Source organism: Vicia villosa, linkage group LG1, assembly GCF_029867415.1.
Source record: "Vicia villosa cultivar HV-30 ecotype Madison, WI linkage group LG1, Vvil1.0, whole genome shotgun sequence".
Taxonomy (NCBI): Eukaryota; Viridiplantae; Streptophyta; class Magnoliopsida; order Fabales; family Fabaceae; genus Vicia; species Vicia villosa.
In genome coordinates, this window is record NC_081180.1 from 85,375,634 (window position 1) to 85,397,907 (window position 22,274).

General features: G+C 37.4%; 1 protein-coding gene across 1 annotated transcript; it reads left to right on the plus strand.

Annotated features, from left to right (window-relative positions):
* The first annotated feature begins 14,766 nt into the window (after nt 1-14,766).
* Nucleotides 14,767-16,176, plus strand: LOC131648226 (uncharacterized). Its single transcript, XM_058918004.1, has one exon. The coding sequence runs from the start codon at nt 14,767-14,769 to the stop codon at nt 16,174-16,176; it is 1,410 nt and encodes a 469-aa protein (XP_058773987.1).
* The last annotated feature ends 6,098 nt before the right edge of the window (nt 16,177-22,274 follow it).

The following is a 22,274-nucleotide window of genomic DNA, read 5'->3' on the forward strand; positions in this document are numbered from 1 at the left end:
GTACATAATATGAATACATCCAAAGGATCAATTATACATCAAAAAGACTGTCATGCACTCAGTTTTTTACCATACCTCTCGCGGAGAGATACGCGAACTGACTCTTTTCTTTCTGCTTTTGTGTTTTTTTGAAAATCAGAGAGTCGCCACCGACTTTTATTTTATCCAATTAAGGAAAGGTTTATAAAAGAAACAGAAAAAGACCTTTAAGAAATTCTGGGTAAGGGGGTAGGTTATACAAAGGGAAGGTATTAGCACCCTTTGTATCCATGGTTATCCATGGGCTCTTTAATTTGCTTAGCTCACTTCTTTTGAATCACTTTTCTATTGCCTTGAAATGCTTGTATGTGGTTTCAAATACCTTTGTAAATTGACTTTGTAATGATCCTTGTGCGGATGTATACAAAGTGTTTTTATCTTTCAAAAGATGTTTTTGAAAAAAGAACGTTAACTTCGTAATGATTCTCGTTTGGATATATACAAAGTATTGTCTTTTTGAAAGTTTTATTTTGAAAAACAATGATATATGAGAGATTTGTTTGTTTTTATCTGAGCAAGCAAATTAGGAGGTCTACCCTAAGTTATAAGGTCTTTTACTATTTCCTTTAAAAAAACTATCCTTTTACCGGATGTAAATGAAAGTTCGATTTTGCATTTGAAACAGTAGAATTTGATTTTGATCTTTGAAAAGAGTAAAAGAGGGATTACCCTAAGAGGTGCAAGTGTGATTGTGTTTTGATTCAGATATTTTATCTTTTGAAGTTAGTGATCTAACGATTCAATTTTAATCTTTGATATACACGCAGTTTTATATGTACTGGAATTTAAAATGCGAAAATGTAAAATGCGGAAAGTAAATCTACGCTGTTACATCGATTTTGCGGGAAATGTAAACTACGTTATTTACATGAATTTGACAACCTATACACTTGATCTATGAATTTAAATTGCAAGAAAATAAAAGAAATATTTTTGGATTTTTTGATGATTGATTTTAATTAGAATTAATGCATGATTAATTTAATTAAAATGAGAAAAAGATAGAAATAAAATTTAAACCTAAAAATTAAGTTTAAAATATGTTCAAAATGCTTATTAATTAATTTTAAAACAAAACTAATTTTTTTGGAATTTTTGAAATTGATTTTGAAATTATTAAGTTAAATAATCATATAATTATATAAATAATTACACAAATAATTAAAACTTAAAGAGAAAATTATTCTACATATGTACAAAATTAGCCTATAATATATAAACTATATTTAATATAAAGAACAATTTTTTTATGATTTTTTGATTGGTTAAAATAATTAAAAGATAAATATATACATATTATCTAATTAATTATACAAAATATTTAAATTATGAAGAAAAATAAAATATTTTTATATCAGAAAATAAAGTATTATTTTATCAACTTAAAAATATTTTTTTGTGTATTTTTTGATTTTTAGAACTATTTTAAAATAATTTTATAAAGAAAATTAAATAAAAATAGAAAATATATAAACAATGATCTGGTGTGGTTATTAAATGAAGTCCATGATGGGGGTGCGCGTTTTGATGCGTTGGATTGATAGATGGATGGATCTGATGGTCACCAGCATGAGGGATCATAACACGTGACACACCTGCAAAACACTGAATCCAAGGTTAATTTAAAAAAACACGCGCGCGCCCTTCAGCCAATCAGAGGACGCCACGCATCATCTTCTTCATCAGGATGGATCTTTTACACCTTTCATTTGCAGGTGGTGTAAAAACTCCAACCTATTACACCTGTTGAGAATAGCGAATACAAGCAAACAACAATATAAATTTGGCGCGATGCCATGGTTCAGTTCGTTTTGTTCATACGAGTTTAATGGTACCATTTAGAACTTGTAATTTTGCATGGATCGTAAAGCCCTAATTTTGAAAGCAAGAACCCTAAAATGGTGGTTCCTCGTATAGGTGTCCAAACTTCAATTAAGTTTCCAGAAATGATCAGAACCTCAAACTAAACTTAAATATGAGTCTACATCTTGCTAAACATGCATGTGTGATGAGATTTTTGTAAGTCTTAGTTCGAGCAAACCGTGAGGTATAGGTACGTGTTCTTGATGATTCAAGGCTTGCAATTGATCTGGTTATGTTTAGTGAGGGTCAGGGAACGTGTTTGATTAATTAATTTGTATTGAAACAAGCTAGAAATTAAAATTCGAATTTTAAATTTCTTTGAAAAAATTCAAGTTGATACAAGGTTGATACAAGCAAGACTTGGGCTCTGAATTCGTGTCTCTTCTATTACTGAAGTGTGATACTTCATTTATAGGCAAAGATGTGCTTAAAAACTAAGCTAGAAGCATTAAGTGCTTTTGTTGAATTTTGGAATTTTTTAATATATGTAGCTTTGAATTCAAGCCACCATAGCTTGACTTTTCCACACCTCTTCTGCTGTACTTCTCTTGGGGCAGAGTATTGAATGATCTTTGATGAGTCATGCTTAGAAACTAAGCTACACATTATCCTTCCATTTTCCTTTTTTTAATTTAATCTTATATGATAAAATTAAACCAAAAAAAAGAACAAAAATGATGTGGGCTTTGTCTTGGTCGTGGGAGGCCCTTCTCATTATGGGAAACATGTTTGGATCATGGAAATTGAGTTTCATTTGGAAGAAAAACATTTTTGATCAATGTTAATTTCATGCATTTTCCCAAAATTTAGCAAACTTCAACAAGGTGTAAATCCCTCAATTTTTATCATATGAAGGAGATCTTGTACTTTTTGGAAACCTCAAAGAGTCCTCTAACCAATGTCTTTGGTCTAATATCAAAATGATTTTCCATGCTCCTTGTGTATCCTTTTGAAAAAAGTGACTTTTTGTTGACTTTGAAAATGACCTGTAATGTCTTTGTCCATACTTTTCAAATGGTGAATCTAATGACCATGGGACCAATTGAATTTGAAAGATAATTGAATTTCCTTCAAAATGAGCTTTGGTTTGAATTTTTTGGATGAAGGATGAGAGATTTATGACCAGTCAAAGTTCAGTTGACTTTTTAGGAGAAAACCCTAATTTTGAAACTTCGGGTTTTGTTGATTTTTTATCTTTCCTTGATGAATTATGATCAACCAATGATCAAATGATGAATCCTTTGACAAAATATGGATGTTGACAAAAAAATTCATTTTTGACTGTCTGTTGACTTTTTTGGTCAAACGGGTCGTCTGTTGACTGTTTGAGCTGCTGACTGTGCGTCTGAGCGAATTGAAGTTTGAAAATTTGTATGATGGTACTTTGAGATGTATGGAGGTCCATGAAATCCATTTGAGGTCTCAAAAACTTGTTCTCCTGAAAAAAACAAGAAACCCTAGTTAGGGACCATTTGTGTAGGAGACAGTTAAGCGTACCTGATTTTTGTGCAGTGCTGAGTCTCTGCTAATCATGTGATATTCAGAAGACGTCTAGGACAAAAATCTTGGAATTTTGAAATGCAAAAGTTTGATTTGATTGATGGTACAAAACACGGAGAATTGCACTGTCAGCGGTTTGACTGTCAACTGACTGTTCAGGCATGTAGCAGTTAAAGTGAAAATTCAACAGTCAAAGTTAATATTTTTGTTGTTTTTGTTTTTTTGTTTTGTTTTGTGTTAATGATGAAAATTTATTTACATGACTTGTTAGAAAAACACAGACGTAATAACTAAATAATATGTACTGTATGCGAGCAAAATTACCGATAATAACCCTGAAAATTATTTAATGCACAGGAAAATAAATATTTAACTGGCAGAAAACACACAAAATATTATCTGGATAATTAAGCAACAATATGACAAATAGTACGACATTTAATACTGACAGTGCAAATATTACATACTATAATGAACAGTACGACGAGTAAACGGTACATTAAGAAGTAAGAGATACGGCAAACTTTAGGAATGACGATTAATAACCCATGCTACAAACAGTAACATGTAGATGATTGGGAGTGTCAACATCCCAGGTCCACATTTTTCAGGGCTATGCAGACAGAAGAAGGACATGATTACCACCACGACGGTGATGATCATAAGAAAACACGTCTCTATCCGCTTCGCCATTTTTACCGGGGGAAGAAGAGAGAATGAATATGAAGTAGAAATTTGAGAGATGAGTTAGAATTTGATGTGAGATTTTATGGAAAAAATGAGAAGTATTTATAGAATGAAAAGAAAGATAGAGACGTTGGGGAATGAAGTGATTCCGTACAAAAGGAAAATTTGAGTGGAAGTAAGATTTGAAAGAAAGTGTATGATAGTGTTGGAAAAAAGAGAGATGTATAGAATAAAGTTAGGATTTGATTTTTGAAAGAAAGAGATTTGGAAAGAAAGGAAAAGATTTTGAAAATAATGGAATATAGTACAAAAATTAGTGGGAAACAAAAGATAATAATAATTTACTTGTTACCAGTACAGTCTGAATCCCCGAACTATGCGCCTGCAAAAGATTTAACTCTGTACCAATTGCGTCAGTACTATTTATCTGTAAATAAATATCAAATAAATAGCGTGTGTGAAGTAATAAACAGTAATGGCGTTTGCGTAAGAATAAACTCAACAGCGAGCCAAAATACCGTATAAGAAAAATTCTAAAAACCAAGTATTCACAAATCAGGATATGAAAATCCAAGATTATATGAAACTCTTAATTTTTAGATTGAAGTTTTCTTGAAAAAAGATGCGGGCAAATTTTGGGGTATAACAAAGACCCTATAAGCATCATCTACAAAATAAGTGTTCAATCCCCCTAGGTGTTACGTATCACGAGCGGACGACACCAAAACGGACGACTAAGAAAAGAGCACCTACACTTGCGGATCACCTGCACATTACCCACGAGTAGGTAACATTAAAGCAGAAGGGTGAGAATATAATTCATAATGAAAAGCATGATAAATATAGTAATGCCAACAAGTATCATCAAGAATCATACAACAAAGTAATCCACTAAGTCAACCACAATCAATGTATGAACAGTGCGATAAATGAGTGAGAACATAATGGTAAAGACAGATGGTGATGAATGAGACTCGACTATGCATATGCATGTGGTACCTGAATCCGGAGTAAACTCCTCCTTGTCATTATAACAAATACACCTTGCCGAGCATTATGCTGGGACTTCATTCCACTCAGGAAACTACACCGTTGTCGAGCAGTAAGCTACGAAAAACCTTCATCGAGCATTTATCCCCCACTAATGACCTCTTGCCACTCAGGATAATATACCGTTACCGAGCATTAAGCTCCTACTGGTAACCAATGCCACACGGGCCACCTGCTAACAGCATTCCGCTATTAACGTAATGAAATGTTATGTTGTGCAAACGAACGACTCGGTTACATATTTACAACAACAATAATATAACTTGGTCACATATCCACATCACGCCGGATATATTATTCCACACGGATACATCACCAAAATTGCCACTCAGGCGTTCATAATCACACAACACACATATACCGTCAAAACATACTTGATTAGCAAATATCATTTCACAAAATACATTTATGAAAAATCATTCAACCACCAACACACTCCTCTTTATCATAAAGCATACTCAATAAGCTTCATAACGCTTCAAACAGCGTCAAAAACGGAGTTACGGATCAAAAGTTATGATCGTTACAAAATCTGCCAAAAATTGGAAAAGTTGTAGGTCGACGCATGGAAAGCATAGGTCGACGCATTGAAATCCTGTCACCCCCGGGTATGCGCACGCCGACCCAATAGGTCGACGCAAGGATTTCACAGGTCGACGCATTCTGCAGAAAACACAGATTTTTGCCTTTTAGGCTGCACAGGTCGACGCAAACCTCTGTGCAGGTCGACCTAAGCTTCGTAGAAACCTAAAAAACACCATTTACACCATCCAGACTCTTATAAACATTTCTCTAACACATATACATCATTCTAAACATCCACAAATCACAAACACAACATAAAAGTGTGATCATGCAACATAAACAACCAACTTTGCATGGTTGATATCGCTAAACTTCTCATAACCTAGTTGTTCCTTCCAATGCAAGAAAACATGGAGAAATGGAAAAACAAACATGATCAATGAAGATATCTATCATCATACTACACATACACACCACAAAATCATGTTCATAACTTCAAAACTCACAAAACTCATAATCTACCATTGTTGGCCAAAGCATAGAAAATGAACAAGAACAAGAACAAGAACAAGATTATAAGGATCATACATTCAAGATAAATTAGATTCACCCCCCTTACCTTGGTTAATCTTGATTCTAGCTTGGGTTTGATCTTCTCACAAAAATCTCTTCTTTTCTTTCTCTTCTCTCTTTTCTCTCTATTTCTTCTTCTTTTTTTTTTCTGGTTTTCTTTCTTTCTATTCTCTCTTATCTCTTTTCTATCTCCCCCCTACTTCCTATTCACTCATAAAAATATCTAACTAAAATATCTACTTTACGGTCTAAACTTAATTGTTCAGAATCCCCAAAACGCTAAGTAGCACGTCATATATATTTCTACTACCGAAAACGTAAAAATCATTGATTAAATAATAATCTACTATACCGAACTATTACCGACTGACACGACTAAAAAATGGTAAAATTTAAGAAAATACAGCAATAATCACAATTAAACAGAAAAACACATTTACGTGCGTTACAACTTGGACCTCCAGGTTCTACAAGTCCTCTTTACTAATGGCTTTCGCGGGCAAGCTTGACTTTAATATGAAGGTGCACTAAGTATTCCCTTTAGACTTCTCTTGAATTAAGTATATAGTTGTCCATTAACTTTTCACCCTTTCATGTCATGTAAAATTTTCTCAACCAATGCCAATGAAGAATAGCGTTAAATGTGACAAAAAATTTGCTTCAATGTGATTGTTGTCTAATGAAATAGGCTATGATTTGATGTCAGTATTAAGGTTAATTACAACGAATCTCAGACTATTGTTTATTTTCCCACAGGGCAAGGAAGATGAAACAAGGGTTATTCTGTCGAAGTCTTGGAGAAAAACTAAAGAGTGTTTGGAGAAAAACTAAAGAGTGTTTGTGTTATACCCCAAAATTTGCCTATTCATCCCATCTACAATTAGGGTTTTATCCAGACAACATACCATAAGTCAAGAGTCTCCCAAGGCTAGGGTTTGGGGTTCTCTTGAGAAGATCAATAAGATAAGGGTCTCAATCAAAAGTCTTTGGATTATAATGACTTAAGATAGCTCCAGGCCAAAGATCAAGGCTCAACTCCAAAGCTATATGCTCAAACAAACTCCAAGATTCACAGTCAACTGATTAAACCTAAAAAGTCAATCACAATCAAAGCATGGTCCAAGCCTCTGATCATGGATCAAACATCAAGTACATAAGTGTATATCAATCATTTGATCAAAATTTGATCATGATTTATCAGTAGAAACTCAGAGATGAACAAATACAAAAAGGTTCAAATTAGGGTTTCTCTAAGAAAAAGTCAACTCAACTTTGACTGACCATAACTTTCACATGGAACATCAAAAGTTCCCCACTCAAAGCCTATTTGGAAGGAAATTGGATTCTCTACAACTTTGTCTCTCACAAGCCAAGGCTAGAAATGCTTCATTTGAGAGGTAGAATGCAAAAGATTACAGGTCCTTTTCAAGCATCCTTCAAAAGCAGTTTTTTGTCAAAGAGGATATGGTCAAGATAAAAGCTCCAAATGAAAAATATGTTCCAAAGTGGCTTATAGAGGACCTCTTGAGGTTTCCAAAAAGTCTTAGAACTCCCTCATAGCTTAAAAATTGAGTGAGATATGCTTGGTCAAAGTTGAGTAATTTTAGAGGACCAAATGTGAAATAAAGGAGGTCCAAATTGAATTTCTTGGAAGTGGGCCTATATTTTATGACTCAAACTTGATCCACAAGTTATCCAAACCATGTGCCACGAATTTCACCTTTTATTTGATTTTTATTTGATTTTTTATTTCATTTAAAAATGATTTAAAAAGATATAATTGAAAAAATCATATATTATCGTAAAAAGATTCATGTTGATTATTTCCAATCACAATTATGACAAAATAATGAAATATTTTCGTGCACAATTAATTAGGGAAAATTGGTATGATATTGGACAAAATTAGAAAAGCTTCCAAATCAAAATTTTAAGCAAATTTCTCAATATTGCAAGATTTGATTCAAGAAAGATTTTGGAAGTTTTTGTTAACCTAAATCGTTGCCTATAAGTACCTAACATATACCAAGTGAATAAGGGTTACAAAATCTGGAGAGAAGCACACTTGCAAGAACTTAAAAAATCACCAAAGAGCTTGAATTCGGTTTTGGAGAATTTGAGGCTTTCAACAAGAATTGGAGATTGCAAAAGCTTCCTCAAGTGATTCTGAACGTGCCTGGATAATTACTCTGCTTCAGCACCCCCAGAAAATTCTCCAATAGGTCAAAGTAAGTCGTTCTGAAACTTGATTCGATTGGCATGATGTGTGCATATTTATGATGTTTTGATTGTGTGTTATGCTTTGTATGAGTGCTATGAATGTTTCCTGCAAGTTAATTTGATTTCTGGGCGCGTTTGGGGTGGCTCACCATTGTTGGCCGTTAGGGTTCTAAGAGGCTTGCAATTAGGGTTTCCTGTTAGGGTTGAAATTGGGTCAAAACAAGGGCGTGATTGGGTTCGCATGGTTTAAACGAAGAGTTTGAAGGGGTCGCGAAACATTTACACATACTTATGCTCTATTCGCTATTTTTCAAATGTATAGGCTACGAAATATTTCGAAGCAAAATTGTAGCAAAAGATTTACAGGTTTTGTGTCTTCTTGGGGAAGACGATGAGGTGCCCCTCTCTCATTGGTCTGTTTAAAATTTGGCGCGCGTGCTATATTGTGTTTTCCAGTTGTTTACATATTGATCCGGGTGCATATATTAAACAAGTAACATGGCTGGCTGAGTTGGTCAAACGCTTGTATGTGAGGGAGAGGTCGCAGGTTCGAGCCTCCCCTCTAACATATTATTTTTTTGAAAATCCTAATTCCTGATCCCACGCTCCCATGTCTATAGGCCACACGGTGAACCCTCATGATCCATCCCTTTATTCTCCACTCAGCCTAATCTAACACACCCAGATCTAGTCCTTATACCATATACCTTAATAACAACCGCACTGAATCATAATCCCTGAAAAAACTAAAATTATTTTAATTAATTTGTTTTTTTATTAAATCTTTTAATATAATTAATTATATATAGTAATAGTTTTTCTAAACAAAATTAATATATTTAGTTCGATTAAATCTTTTTAATATATTTATTTATATAGTAATTATTTTTATAAATGAAATTAATATTTGATATTTATATTAAAAAGTTATAATTTGTTGTTCGTGCCGATTAAATCAATTAATCGCTATGGTCAATAATAAACTTTAATTAAAATTTTTATTTAATTAAAATATACTTAATTTCTACTTGGTTAAATGGTTTCAACTATCTTATTAGTCGCGATGATTAATCTGTTTTTTTTCTTCTCTTATTCTAATTTGTTATTCTTTTTAATCGAATCAATCGATTACGAGGGGTAACGATGCAAATCAATTCATAAAAAATTATTAAAAAAATACTATAATTCATTATTAGTGATAATCGAATCAATCGATTAAAATTGGTAACGATGTAATTGTATATCTGTTAACTATGGTAATTGAATCAATCGATTATCACGGTTAATAGTACAAATTAAAATCAGGGTTGTACGCCCACACTCTAAAAAACACTTCCCAACAAACCTTTCAATTTCCTAACTATCATAGGCTATTTCGAAAGCCTTGAAGCAATTTTTCAACCATCTCAGATCAAACTCAAATTCAGTGGCGTACAACCCTTCCCCGAACTACGTAGACTCTGATCCTCCCTAAGGAGGTACGTAGGCACTTGGCAACAAGGCGAGTCCCCCTCCCCCATAAATCTCATTTTTCCCGATTTAAATTATAAACCTTTAATTATGACAATTGTTTGCTTTAACTCTGTTTTTCATCTTTCTTTATCCTTTTTCTATAGGCCTTGCCTCTACAATGCAAACCTTAGGAAAGGGTTTAGGGTGCCTAACACCTTCCCTCGACCTGAAATAGTATCTTACCCTGAATCTTTATAACTGCGCGAGGTTTCCTATTCGCCTTGGTAGAATAGGTGGCGGCTCTAAACATTTAATTTTTAGGCAGGTTGCTACAGCTGGCGACTCTGCTGGGGACAACTTAATAGTGAATACTATGCTCCTATAGGTTTTGGCAGGGTTTAGGTTTGGCGCATTTTAGGGTTTGGCAAACTTGCCATTTTTAGGGTTTGGGGGAGGTTCATCTTTATAATAAATATTTTCTTTATTTATTTGTTTTGTTTTTTGTCATTGGTTTTTTTATTGAATGTTTTATTTAAAATGTTGGATTATATATTATATGCATTGTTGGTTTTTTTATGTTGTGTTAAACCCTAAGTGTGGGAGTTAACTTTGAGATCAGGGGGGAATCGAATCGCCTACGAGTCTCATTGATAACTCCACTCGGAGTGGGTTGAGTATTCGAAAATGTCCAAAACGAGGCTTGACTTTGTTGAGGGCAGGACTGGATAGTCAGCTGATCTCTCCGAGAACCTACCCCAAAAATTCGAACCTCATTGGATAAAATGAGTTGTTCTAAAATCCGAAGAGACAAAAAGTCTCGGAGGCTACGAATGACCCCATGAGACCTTCTAGAACCCCCCATAAAAAGGTTGGCTCCCTAGAGCCGCCACGTCGAACCTATGAACTTAGGATTCTTGATCTGATTTGTTTTTTTGTGTATTATTTATGCTTGGGTTTTTTGTTTATTTTTATTTTTGTTTGCTTGTTATTATATTTTTGTGTTTGCATGCATCATCCCTCATTTGCATCTTCATCATGTCTTATCCACAAAAAAAATATACATATAAAAAATATATACATTTTGTAAAAAAAAAAAAAATTTTTTGTTGGTGAATGTGTAGGAAGGATGAGTACCAAGAAGACAATTGTTCACCTTACAGTTTCTACTCCAGACATCAAGAAATTGAAGATAATCAAAGAGAAATTACCATCAGGTGCTTTGGATAGGTTTTTGATCCGCTATGGAAATATCTTGGACTTGCTAAGGGTGAAAGTACAAGAGGAAGCTATTACCGCATTGGTTCAATTCTATGATCCGCCGCTTAGATGTTTCACTTTTCAGGATTTTCAGTTGGCTCCGACTTTGGAAGAGATGGATGCTGTGTTGGGTTTCTCAAAAATTAAAAAGGAATTCTATACTGGTGTAGGTAAAGAAGTTGATTTTTCAGATTTGGCAAAGGCTTTGGAAATATCCGATACGGAATTGAAGTCTAATTACAAAACTGATGGAGATGTGCATGGGATCAAGAGATCTTATTTAGAAAATCAAGCTTTAATGTATGCTCAAAAGAAACAATGGGAAATTTGTGGACATATGTTAGCTCTCTTGGTTTTTGGTGTTGTTTTGTTGCCAAAAAATATTGATTATATTGATCCTGCCGCCATTCATGCTTTCACCTCTTTTAGGATTTATGGAAAAGATCCGACTCCGACTATCCTCGCTAATATTTATTATGCTATCCATATGAAGTATGAAAAGAAGAGAGGAATGCTATTTTGTTGTGTCCATTTGCTATATTCTATGTTGACTTCTCATCTATACAAAGCTAGTTGTTTTATCAAATAATTGACTAGAAATGATTGGGCTCAAAAACTAAGGGCTCTTAAAGCGGATTCTATTCTATGGTATGCAAAGAAATTAAATTCTGATAGGATTATTTACAAATGCGGAGAATTCGACAATGTGCCATTAATGTGGACTCTTGGTTGTATTAATTATAACCCCGTTTTAGCATTGCGTCAATTAGGTCATTCTATGGATAATGAACCTTCCGAACAACAAATAGAGGAATTAATCTTGCATGATAATGGGAAAGGTGAACCAAGAACATTGAAGAAAGTAATTCAAGCTTGGAGTCATGTTCAAAGAAAATACTTTGGGCCAAAGAATGTAATTGCTAAAGCACCTTACACCGCATGGGTTCAAGAGAGAGTTGGAAAGATCTTGCTTCCTTTTGTTATGGATCCCGCATACAAGCCTGATTCTCCTAATCCTGTTCCTCTATCCATCGAAGAGATAGAAGGGATCAAGGCTGCCCTAGAGGCGTCCCGAAAGGAAAAAGAGAAATTAGAACTTGATTTGCATCAACTTACCAACTAAAGGAGCCAACTACGCTTTGACCTTAAAGAAAAGAATCAAGAACTTCAAGCAATGAAGGAGGAGAATGATAGACAAAGGAGTAAAAGGAAACGTGCAACCGAAGGAGTTCTAAGTGCTAATTTTAATCTAGAAGCACATAATGAGAGGTTGGCACAAGCGGATATAGAAATTGCAAGGTGGAGAAGGCGCTATGAAAAGGCTTCCCATGACAAAGCGGAATCCGAGAAAAATCTAGAAGCTGTGGTTTTTGAATTAACGGATAGGACTAAAGATCAAGAGGTAGAAATAAGAAACCTCAAATTTGATCTTCAAGAAGCCCGCAATTCTGGACAAGAGGAACGCACAAGGTGATTGGCTGCGGAGGAAGCACTCTTACAACGCACCGATGAGCGCCATAGAGCACTTCAGGCTATGGCCTTGCTTAGGCAATTGCTTATAAGGCAAAGGGAGATGTGTGGGGCTGCAAGGGATGAAGGGGATTATTGGAAGATACAATACACAATTGTTTCTACAGCTTATGAGCATGTGAGCATGGTTCCCAAGATGCTTGAAGACTATGAAAAATGCCGTGATAATTATGATAAGCTAGTCTTCTTGTGTAATGATTTAATACAAGACATCCTAAAGAGTTTGGCAAAGGCGGAATCATCTCTTGTTGTCCTTCCTAAAGAAGTCAAGGAGTTCATGGAACTTTGTAGAGACATGGTGGACAAGTTCAAAGAAGACATCCAAAGGCGTTCTTAGTTTTATTCTATTTTCATTGTTGCTTTTTATTTTGTTTCAAGTATTTTAATTTTCAATTTCAATTTCTATTTGTGAACCAACAATTAATGGAGTAGTATTTTCTTTTTTAATAATAAAGTGTGTTTCTTTTCCGTTACTCATTGTTTCTATAATATTCACCAAAAGATTATTTCTCTAAAAAAAAACATATATATATATATATATATATATATATATATATATATATATATATATATATATATATATATGTATAAAAAAAAAGAAAAAATAGTACATATGTAACAAAAAAAAATTACATATGTATAAAAAAAAAGAGAAAAATGTACATATATAAAAAAGGGGAAGAGAAAAGGAGAATAAAAATAGTATATAAATATATATGTATATTATAATAATGTGGATAAGACGTGAACATTGCATAATCATAACATTCATAGCATGCATATCATATTTATTTTCAAAGCATTAAAATAAAAACTATCTTTATCTCCAGTCACACCATTGGGGAAAGCAACCAAGCAATCATACCACCATACCAAACCCGTGCTCAGAAGAAGAAAGCTATGGAACAATTAGAACAAAATCAAGCCGCCCTTCGCGAAGTAACTCAGTTGAAAGGTACTGTAGATGAGATTAAGAGAGGAATGGCTCAGATGTTGAGTTTCATGAAGGACATCAGGGATGAACAGGAAAGGGCTAGGGAAGCTCGGAATCAGTATGAGGAAATACCGAACGACGGCAACCCGCTGCTAGGATTTGTTCAGGGCTTCGACGCTCGCAAATCAAATTCTCAATCCTCTAAGAGGGTTACCAGAATCCATGAAGAGGGAGAGGCTTCCCATGAAGGTTTCATTCCTACCACTCAGAAAGAGGGGGCGCCTCGCACGATTCGCATCCCTGCTAACAATCCACCTAAGGATGAGGATTACGTGGATTTATAATATGGGGAAGTGGATGAAACAAATCAGGAACCCCAGCATAAGTAAATCCAATCTGATTCCGAAGAAAGTGCTAGGAGTAGTGAACAAATCAAAGCATTAGAAGAAAGGCTGAAAGCAGTGGAAGGATATGACGTCTTTGATGTGGATACCTATGAAATGAGCCTGGTTCCGAATTTGACTATTCCTCCTAAGTTCAAGATACCCAACTTTGAGAAATACAAAGGACTTACATGCCCAAGAAGTCATTTACGCATGTACGTCAGAAAAATGGCTGCTTATGCCAATGACCAAAAGCTGATGATGCATTTCTTCCAAGACAGTCTAAGTGGGGCATCTGTCGAATGGTACATGCAGTTGGAAAAGACACATATCCGAAGCTGGAACGACCTTGCTAATACGTTCTTAAAGCAATACAAGTACAATCTGGACATGGCACCCAATCGAATGCAGTTACAAAATTTGTCCCAGAAGAAAGAAGAATCATTCAAGGAATACGCCCAAAGATGGCGAGAAATGGCGTTCCGAGTCCAACCTCCGTTGCTAGAAAAGGAGCTGGTTGACATGTTCATGAGAACTCTACAAGGACCATACTATGATAAGATGATCGGAAGTGTATCCTCAGGATTCTCAGATCTAGTGGTCATCGGAGAAAGAATTGAAGACGGAATCAAAGATGGGAAAATACAAGGAGCATCATCTAACTCTTATCACTCAAAGAGGCCCACCTCAACCTTTGCTAAAAAGAAGGAAGGGGAGACCAACGCAGTAGTGCATCAAGAGCCTAGACCTCCTATGTCTTACCCACTTCAACAAAACAGGTTCCAAGGTCCTCTAAGGAAATTCGATCCTTTGCCTACTTCCAGAAGTGAAATACTGAAATATCTGGTAAATGAGCGATTGGTAGAACTTAGACCTATGCCACCTCCGATTCCTAGAAAAGCTACACCCAACTTCAGACCCAATGAAAGGTGTGAATTTCACGCCAATTCTCCTGGACACACGTTAGAAAAATGCTGGGCTTTCAGGCACAAGGTTCAAGACCTGATCGAGTCTGGGGCAATTGCTTTCGACAAACCTAATGTGAAGACAAATCCCATGCCTCGTCACGATGGCACAGTCAATGCAATCGAGGTCGTCACTGAGCAAGAGTTAGTTCAACAACGGAGTTCCCCTATAGATTCCCTTAAGAGGTATCTACTCGCAAGGGGGTTCATCCTAGAACATAACGAGGCTTTTAAGGACACCCTGCAGAGACTCGTGGACCAAGGGATAATTCAGTTGAAAGAACACCCCGAGGAGGAGTATATGGCCATGTTGGAAAGGAACGAGCCATTAATAATACCTAGTCCAGGAGCAAGGAAGACATTAATCATCCCCTGCGCCAAAGCACCATTGATGATACCCACGCAAGTACACACTAGGATCATCCCAGTCAGAGATCCATATCCGGTGGACAAAATGAAAGCGGTCCCTTGGGAATATGATTCAAGTAGTAATACGGAAGTGACAAACATCGTTGGGCCTGGAGGTATGACTCGTAGTGGTCGCATATTCAATGCTGCGAAACCAAATGAGAACTTAGCACAACCAAGTAATCAAGCTACTGTGGTCCTGACTGAAGAAGGCACAGCCAAGGATAAAGAGGTCGTTAACAAAGACGCTGAAGAATTCTTGGCATTAATCAAGAAAAGTTATTATAGAGTGGTGGACCAGTTACACAAAACTCCGTCCAAAATATCACTCCTCTCGCTGCTAGTACATTCAGAAAAACACCGAGATGCTTTGATGAAAATCCTGAATGCTGCCCACGTAACTAAAGACATCACTGTAAATCAATTTGATGGAATGGTGGCTAATCTCACCGCTGGGGCATGTTTAAGCTTCAATGATCATGAGCTACCCCCACAAGGGAAAGAGCACAACAAAGCCTTACATATCTTCATACAATGTGGAAAAGCTCATCTATCCAGAGTTCTGATTGACACAGGGTCGTCACTAAACGTGATGCCAAAAGCCACTCCCGACAAGATAGCCTTGGAGGGCCTGGTAGTTAGATCAAGTCGTCTGGTAGTCAAAGCCTTCGATGGATCACAAAGTCCGGTATTTAGAGAAGTAGACCTCCCTGTAGTAGTTGGTCCCCATACATTCTGCATAAATTTCCAAGTAATGGAAATTGAACCTGCTTATACCTGTTTATTGTGACGTCCCTGGATTCATGCTACTGGGGCAGTTACCTCCACTCTACATCAAAAAGTAAAGTTCGTGGATGGGAACTCCATAGTGACCGTCAATGGGGAGGAGGATATATTTGTTAGCAATCTGGACTCATACCGATACATCGAGGCTGGAGAAAAGGCGTTGGAAACCTCTTTCCAAGCACTAGAGATAGCAACCGCTGTCACACTACCGGTAGAGAAGATACGAAGGGCGGTGACATCCTGGAGAGACCTGCAAGTCCTGAAAATGGAAGGCTGGGGCAAAGTGCCAGAAGTTCAAGAGAAGAAGGATCGTCTGGGGTTAGGATATCAACCAACAAAGAAGGCTGCAAAGGAAGAACAACGATTCCCTCCGATTGCGCAAACTTTTGTCACAGGCGGATATGAGCATGTATCCATGATATCTAGTATGGAGGGTACATCCAACTTCATCCGAATGATCAGACCAGGAGAACAGCTACAAAATTGGACAAGCCTGGAGATACCGGAGATAGTTTATATTTCAAAGTAATTTGTTTTGTCGTGTGTTTTATTTCCCTTTCAATTAATAAAAAAAACAATGTCGCTCATGCCTCGCCCGAAGCATAGAGTTGGTTTGTAAGGGCCCCACTTTACTTTCAAAGTTTGAGTTTATTAATAAAATTGTCGTTTCAATTTGGTATTGAAAACACCGTCTCGTTCTTGCATTTATTTTCCTAAAATGACAAATAACATTCTTGCATAAAACAAAAGCACAATCATAATTGCATACTAAAAACCAAACATAAACATGTGCAGATCACCTTTTAACATCACCGATAATAATACTGCTGAAACTCAATATAAACTCGAGGCTCTCGCTAATCGGTCTGAGGAAGGGGATGAGGAAGACGACGGACTTCCGGAAGAATTGTCAAGACTGATGGACAGAGAATCCAAAAGCATGCTCCCTCCTCAAGAAGCCATTGAAATCATAAACTTGGGCACCGATAAAGAACCCAAAGAAATCAAGATTGGGGCAACACTGAACGAGGATGTAAAAGCAACGCTGGTCAAACTCCTCCATGACAATGTAGAAATATTCGCTTGGTCATACCGCGACATGCCTGGTTTGGATACAGACATCGTCGTACATAGGCTACCACTCAAAGAGGGTTGTACACCTGTCAGACAAAAGCGCAGAAGAGTTCGACCCGACATGGATAATAAGATCCGAGAAGAGGTACTCAAGCAGTTTGACGCAGGTTTCCTTGCCGTAGTTGAATATCCGCCATGGATCGCCAATATAGTGCCAGTGCCTAAGAAGGATGGGAAAGTTCGCATGTGTGTTGATTACAGAGATCTGAATAAGGCAAGCCCAAAGGACGACTTTCCACTACCACACATAGACATACTAGTGGACAATACCGCACAAGCTTCGGTATTCTCATTCATGGATGGATTTTCTGGATATAATCAGATCAAAATGGCTCCCGAGGACATGGAGAAAACCACCATCATGACATCTTGGGGTACTTTCTGTTACAAGGTGATGCCTTTCGGATTGCAAAATGCCGGGGCAACGTATCAGCGAGCGATGGTCACGCTGTTCCATGATATGATCCACAAGGAAGTCGAAGTATATGTGGACGACATGATCGCTAAGTCCCACACTGAAGAGGAGCACATTACGCATTTGCAAAAGTTATTCGAACGCTTAAAGAAGTTCAAGCTAAGGTTGAATCCGAACAAGTGTACATTTGGTGTGAGATCAGGAAAGCTGTTGGGATTCATAGTAAGCCAACGAGGCATAGAGGTAGATCCTGACAAAGTGAAGGCCATACAAGAAATGCCCGTTCCAAGAACAGAAAAAGAGGTTCGCGGTTTCTTAGGTCGTTTGAATTATATCTCAAGGTTCATCTCGCACTTAACTGCTACATGCGAGCCCATATTCAAATTACTAAGGAAAGATCAACCAATAAAGTGGAACGACGATTGTCAGGTAGCTTTCGAAACCATAAAGCGTTATTTACAAGAGCCACCGATACTCGTACCCCCCGTATATGGACGACCTTTGATCATGTACCTCACCGTCCTCGAAAGGTCTATGGGATGCGTACTGGGGCAGCAAGATGAAACTGGCAGGAAAGAACACGCTATTTACTACCTTAGCAAGAAATTCACCGATTGCGAATCCCGATATTCACCGTTGGAAAAGACATGTTGCATGCTAGCATGGGCCTCCAAACGTCTAAGGCAATATATGCTGAACCATTCCACATGGTTAATATCGAGGATGGATCCTCTGAAATACGTGTTCGAAAAACAGGCTCTTACAGGAAGAATCGCTAGATGGCAAATGCTGTTGTCAGAATACGACATTCAATATGTCACGCAAAAGGCAATAAAAGGGAGTGTACTGGCAGAACATCTAGCTCATCAGCCCATCGAAGAATATCAGTCTATGAAGTTTGACTTTCCTGATGAGGACATTATGCTAGTAAGAGACTATGAAATACCTGGACCCGAGGAAGGACCCGAACCAGGATTAGTGTGGACGCTCATGTTCGATGGAGCCTCAAACGCACTAGGACATGGCATAGGGGCAGTCTTGACATCTCCTGATAATCGTCACATACCCTTCACCGCGAGACTATGTTTCGACTGTACCAACAATATTGCAGAATACGAAGCGTGCATATTGGGGTTAGAAGCTGCGATCGATCTACGGATTAAATTACTCGAGGTATATGGGGATTCAGCATTAGTGATCCACCAAGTCAATAAAGAATGGGATACGAGAGATGCAAAGCTAATCCCATATCGAGACCTCATACTGGAACTAATAGCTGAGTTTGAGACCATCACTTTTAATCACATCCCGAGGGAGGAAAATCAAATGGCCGACGCATTGGCAACACTCTCCTCTATGTTTAAGGTAACCTGGCCAAATCACAAACCTCGGATAACGATCAGACACTTTGGCGAACCAGCCTATTGCCTTACGATCGAGGAACAACCCGATAACAAGCCCTGGTACTATGATATTAGGAAATACTTGGAGAAACAAGAATACCCAGAGAACGCCTCCACAATTGACAAAAAGACACTAAGGAGGTTGGCATCTAAGTTCTTCCTAAATGGTAACGTCCTATACAAGCGAAACTACGATTCAGTGTTGCTAAGATGCATGGATAAGAATGAGGCCAGAGAGATCATCAAAGAGGTCCATGAAGGAACCTTTGGAACTCATGCAAATGGACATTCAATGGCAAGAAAGATATTAAGAGCAGGGTACTACTGGTTGACGATGGAGGCTGACTGCTTCCAATATGCAAGGACGTGTCATAAATGCCAAATATACGCTGACAAAGTACACGTATCTCCAAACCCATTGAATGTGCTAAGTTCACCATGGCCGTTTGCAATGTGGGGGATTGATATGATAGGAATGATCGAACCCAAAGCCTCTAATGGACACCGATTCATATTGGTTGCCATCGACTATTTCACCAAGTGGGTCGAGGCTGCTTCCTACACTAATGTAACCAGACAAGTGGTTACCCGGTTCATCAAACATAACCTCATATGCCGATATGGGATTCCAAGTAGAATCATCACTGACAATGGGTCGAACTTGAACAATAATATGATGAAGGAGCTGTGCGAAGAATTAAAAATTGAACACCATAATTCTTCACCATATAGGCCTAAGATGAATGGCGCTGTTGAAGCCGCAAACAAAAATATCAAAAAGATAATACAAAAGATGGTGAAAACATACAAGGATTGGCATGAAATGCTTCCCTTCGCCTTACACGGTTACAGAACTTCAGTGCGCACATCCACAGGGGCAACCCCTTTCTCTCTAGTCTATGGTATGGAAGCAGTTCTTCCTATCGAAGTAGAGATTCCCTCTTTAAGAGTCCTAGCTGATACAAAGTTAGAAGAATCGGAATGGGTAAAAACCCGTTTTGATCAGCTGAATCTCATTGAAGAAAAGCGACTGACGGCTTTGTGTCACGGACAACTCTATCAGAAAAGGATGAAAAAGGCGTTCGATAAAAAGGTCCGTCCTCGAACTTACAAAGAAGGGGATCTCGTCCTCAAGAAGATCTTACTACCCCGACTCGATGCCCAAGGAAAATGGACACCTAACTACGAAGGTCCATACGTCGTCAAAACAGTATTCTCCGGAGGAGCACTTGTCCTCACCACCATGGATGGAGATGAGTTATCACATCCAATCAACTCAGATGCAGTCAAGAAGTACTACGCATAGCAGGGGCAAGATTCCAAACCAGATCCAAGATGATTCATAAAGGGTAAAAAGTCGTGCAATCACCAACTTCTGAAGTCAAAGGATTACTAGGGCCCTCGATAATAAAAGAGCGATAGCAGTATTAATATCATTTCTATTTGTCATTTTTTCTTTCTTCCATACTTCTTGTACATTCGCCAATTCAAGGCAATAATCAATAAAAACTTTCCCTTTCACACTGTGTCTTTCGTCATTTCAATACCAAGTGCAAAGAACAATTTATTTCTCATAAAATTTAAACTCTGAACTTAAAACAAGAAACTTACAAATCATTAGACAAAATAAAGGGGATGAAACCACGACATCTCTGGCAGGCAACACACGCCTGGTGACATGATAGTTCCGCAAACACTACAACATCCCAATAGACTAACCTCAGACGATTTGGGTTAAAGATCCGCAAAGCTGCTTGAAAGGTTTTAAACAAATCCAATGGGTGACAAAAGATAGTACATCAAAGTCATCATACATATTCATGTTCATATACACTCGCATACGCGCCATTTGCATAAACATTCAGGCATTTACAACAAATCATACGCATACGCATGTGCAAAGCATCATTCTACAGGTAAATCCTGTTTACCGACTTGTTTCTTCCAATTCCATTTCAAATCCTATCCCAATCCTATTTCAATTTCAATTTCAATTGCAATCCAAAATCGTAACCTTCGCGTTACGTCTTATCTCGTTAGTTTTTAGCGATGATATGGCACCGAGTTATTTGGTACACAAGTAACCAAGACTCATTCCAATTTCAATTTCAAACCAAATCGTAACCTTCACGTTACGTCTTATCTCGTTAGTTTTTAGCGATGATATGGCACCGAGTTCTTTGGTACGCAAGTAACCAAGACTCATTCCAATTTCAATTTCAATTTCAAACCAAATCGTAACCTTCGCGTTACGTCTTATCACGTTAGTTTCTAACAATGATATGGCACCGAGTCCTTTGGTACGCAAGTAACCAAGACTCATTCCAATTTCAATTTCAAACCAAATCGTAACCTTCGCGTTACGTCTTATCTCGTTAGTTTTTAGCAATGATATGGCACCGAGTTCTTTGGTACGCAAGTAACCAAGACTCATTCCAATTTCAATTTCAAACCAAATCGTAACCTTCGCGTTACGTCTTATCACGTTAGTTTCTAACAATGATATGGCACCGAGTCCTTTGGTACGCAAGTAACTAAGACTCATTCCAATTTCAATTTCAATTTCAAACCAAATCGTAACTTTCACGTTACGTCTTATCTCGTTAGTTTAGCGATGATATGGCACCGAGTTCTTTGGTACGTAAGTAACTAAGACTCATTTCAATTTCAATTTCAAACCAAATCGTGACCTTCGCGTTACGTCTTATCATGTTAAGTTTTTAGTGATGATATGGCACCGAGTTCTTTGGCACGTCAGTACCAAAACTCATTTCTATTTCAGTTTTAGTTTCAATCCCAACCATGACCTATTGCGTTAGTCCCTGGGCGCAACAAGTGATGTCATATCACATCAGTCCCTCGGCAATAGTACAGAGCTTCGCCTCTCCGCAAATAGGGATTTATTCCCTAGGCTTCTCGAAACAAGTTCGCCACGTCAACACAGTGTATTCTTCCAGCAACGCATCCACCCTACATTCTGCAGTACCAGCAAATTTTAGGGCATTTCCAGTGTTCAATAATCTTCCACCTTCAGATCATGACAGGAAAACATGCCTATCTGACTCTTTCGGTTTAAGAAGATTGAACAGGGGCAGCTGTCATACCCCAAAATTTGCCTATTCATCCCATCTACAATTAGGGTTTTATCCA

Bases quoted from the DNA above. Each gene is read 5' to 3' on its own strand.
- LOC131648226 (XM_058918004.1), top strand. From the start codon at position 14,767: ATGTCTTACCCACTTCAACAAAACAGGTTCCAAGGTCCTCTAAGGAAA.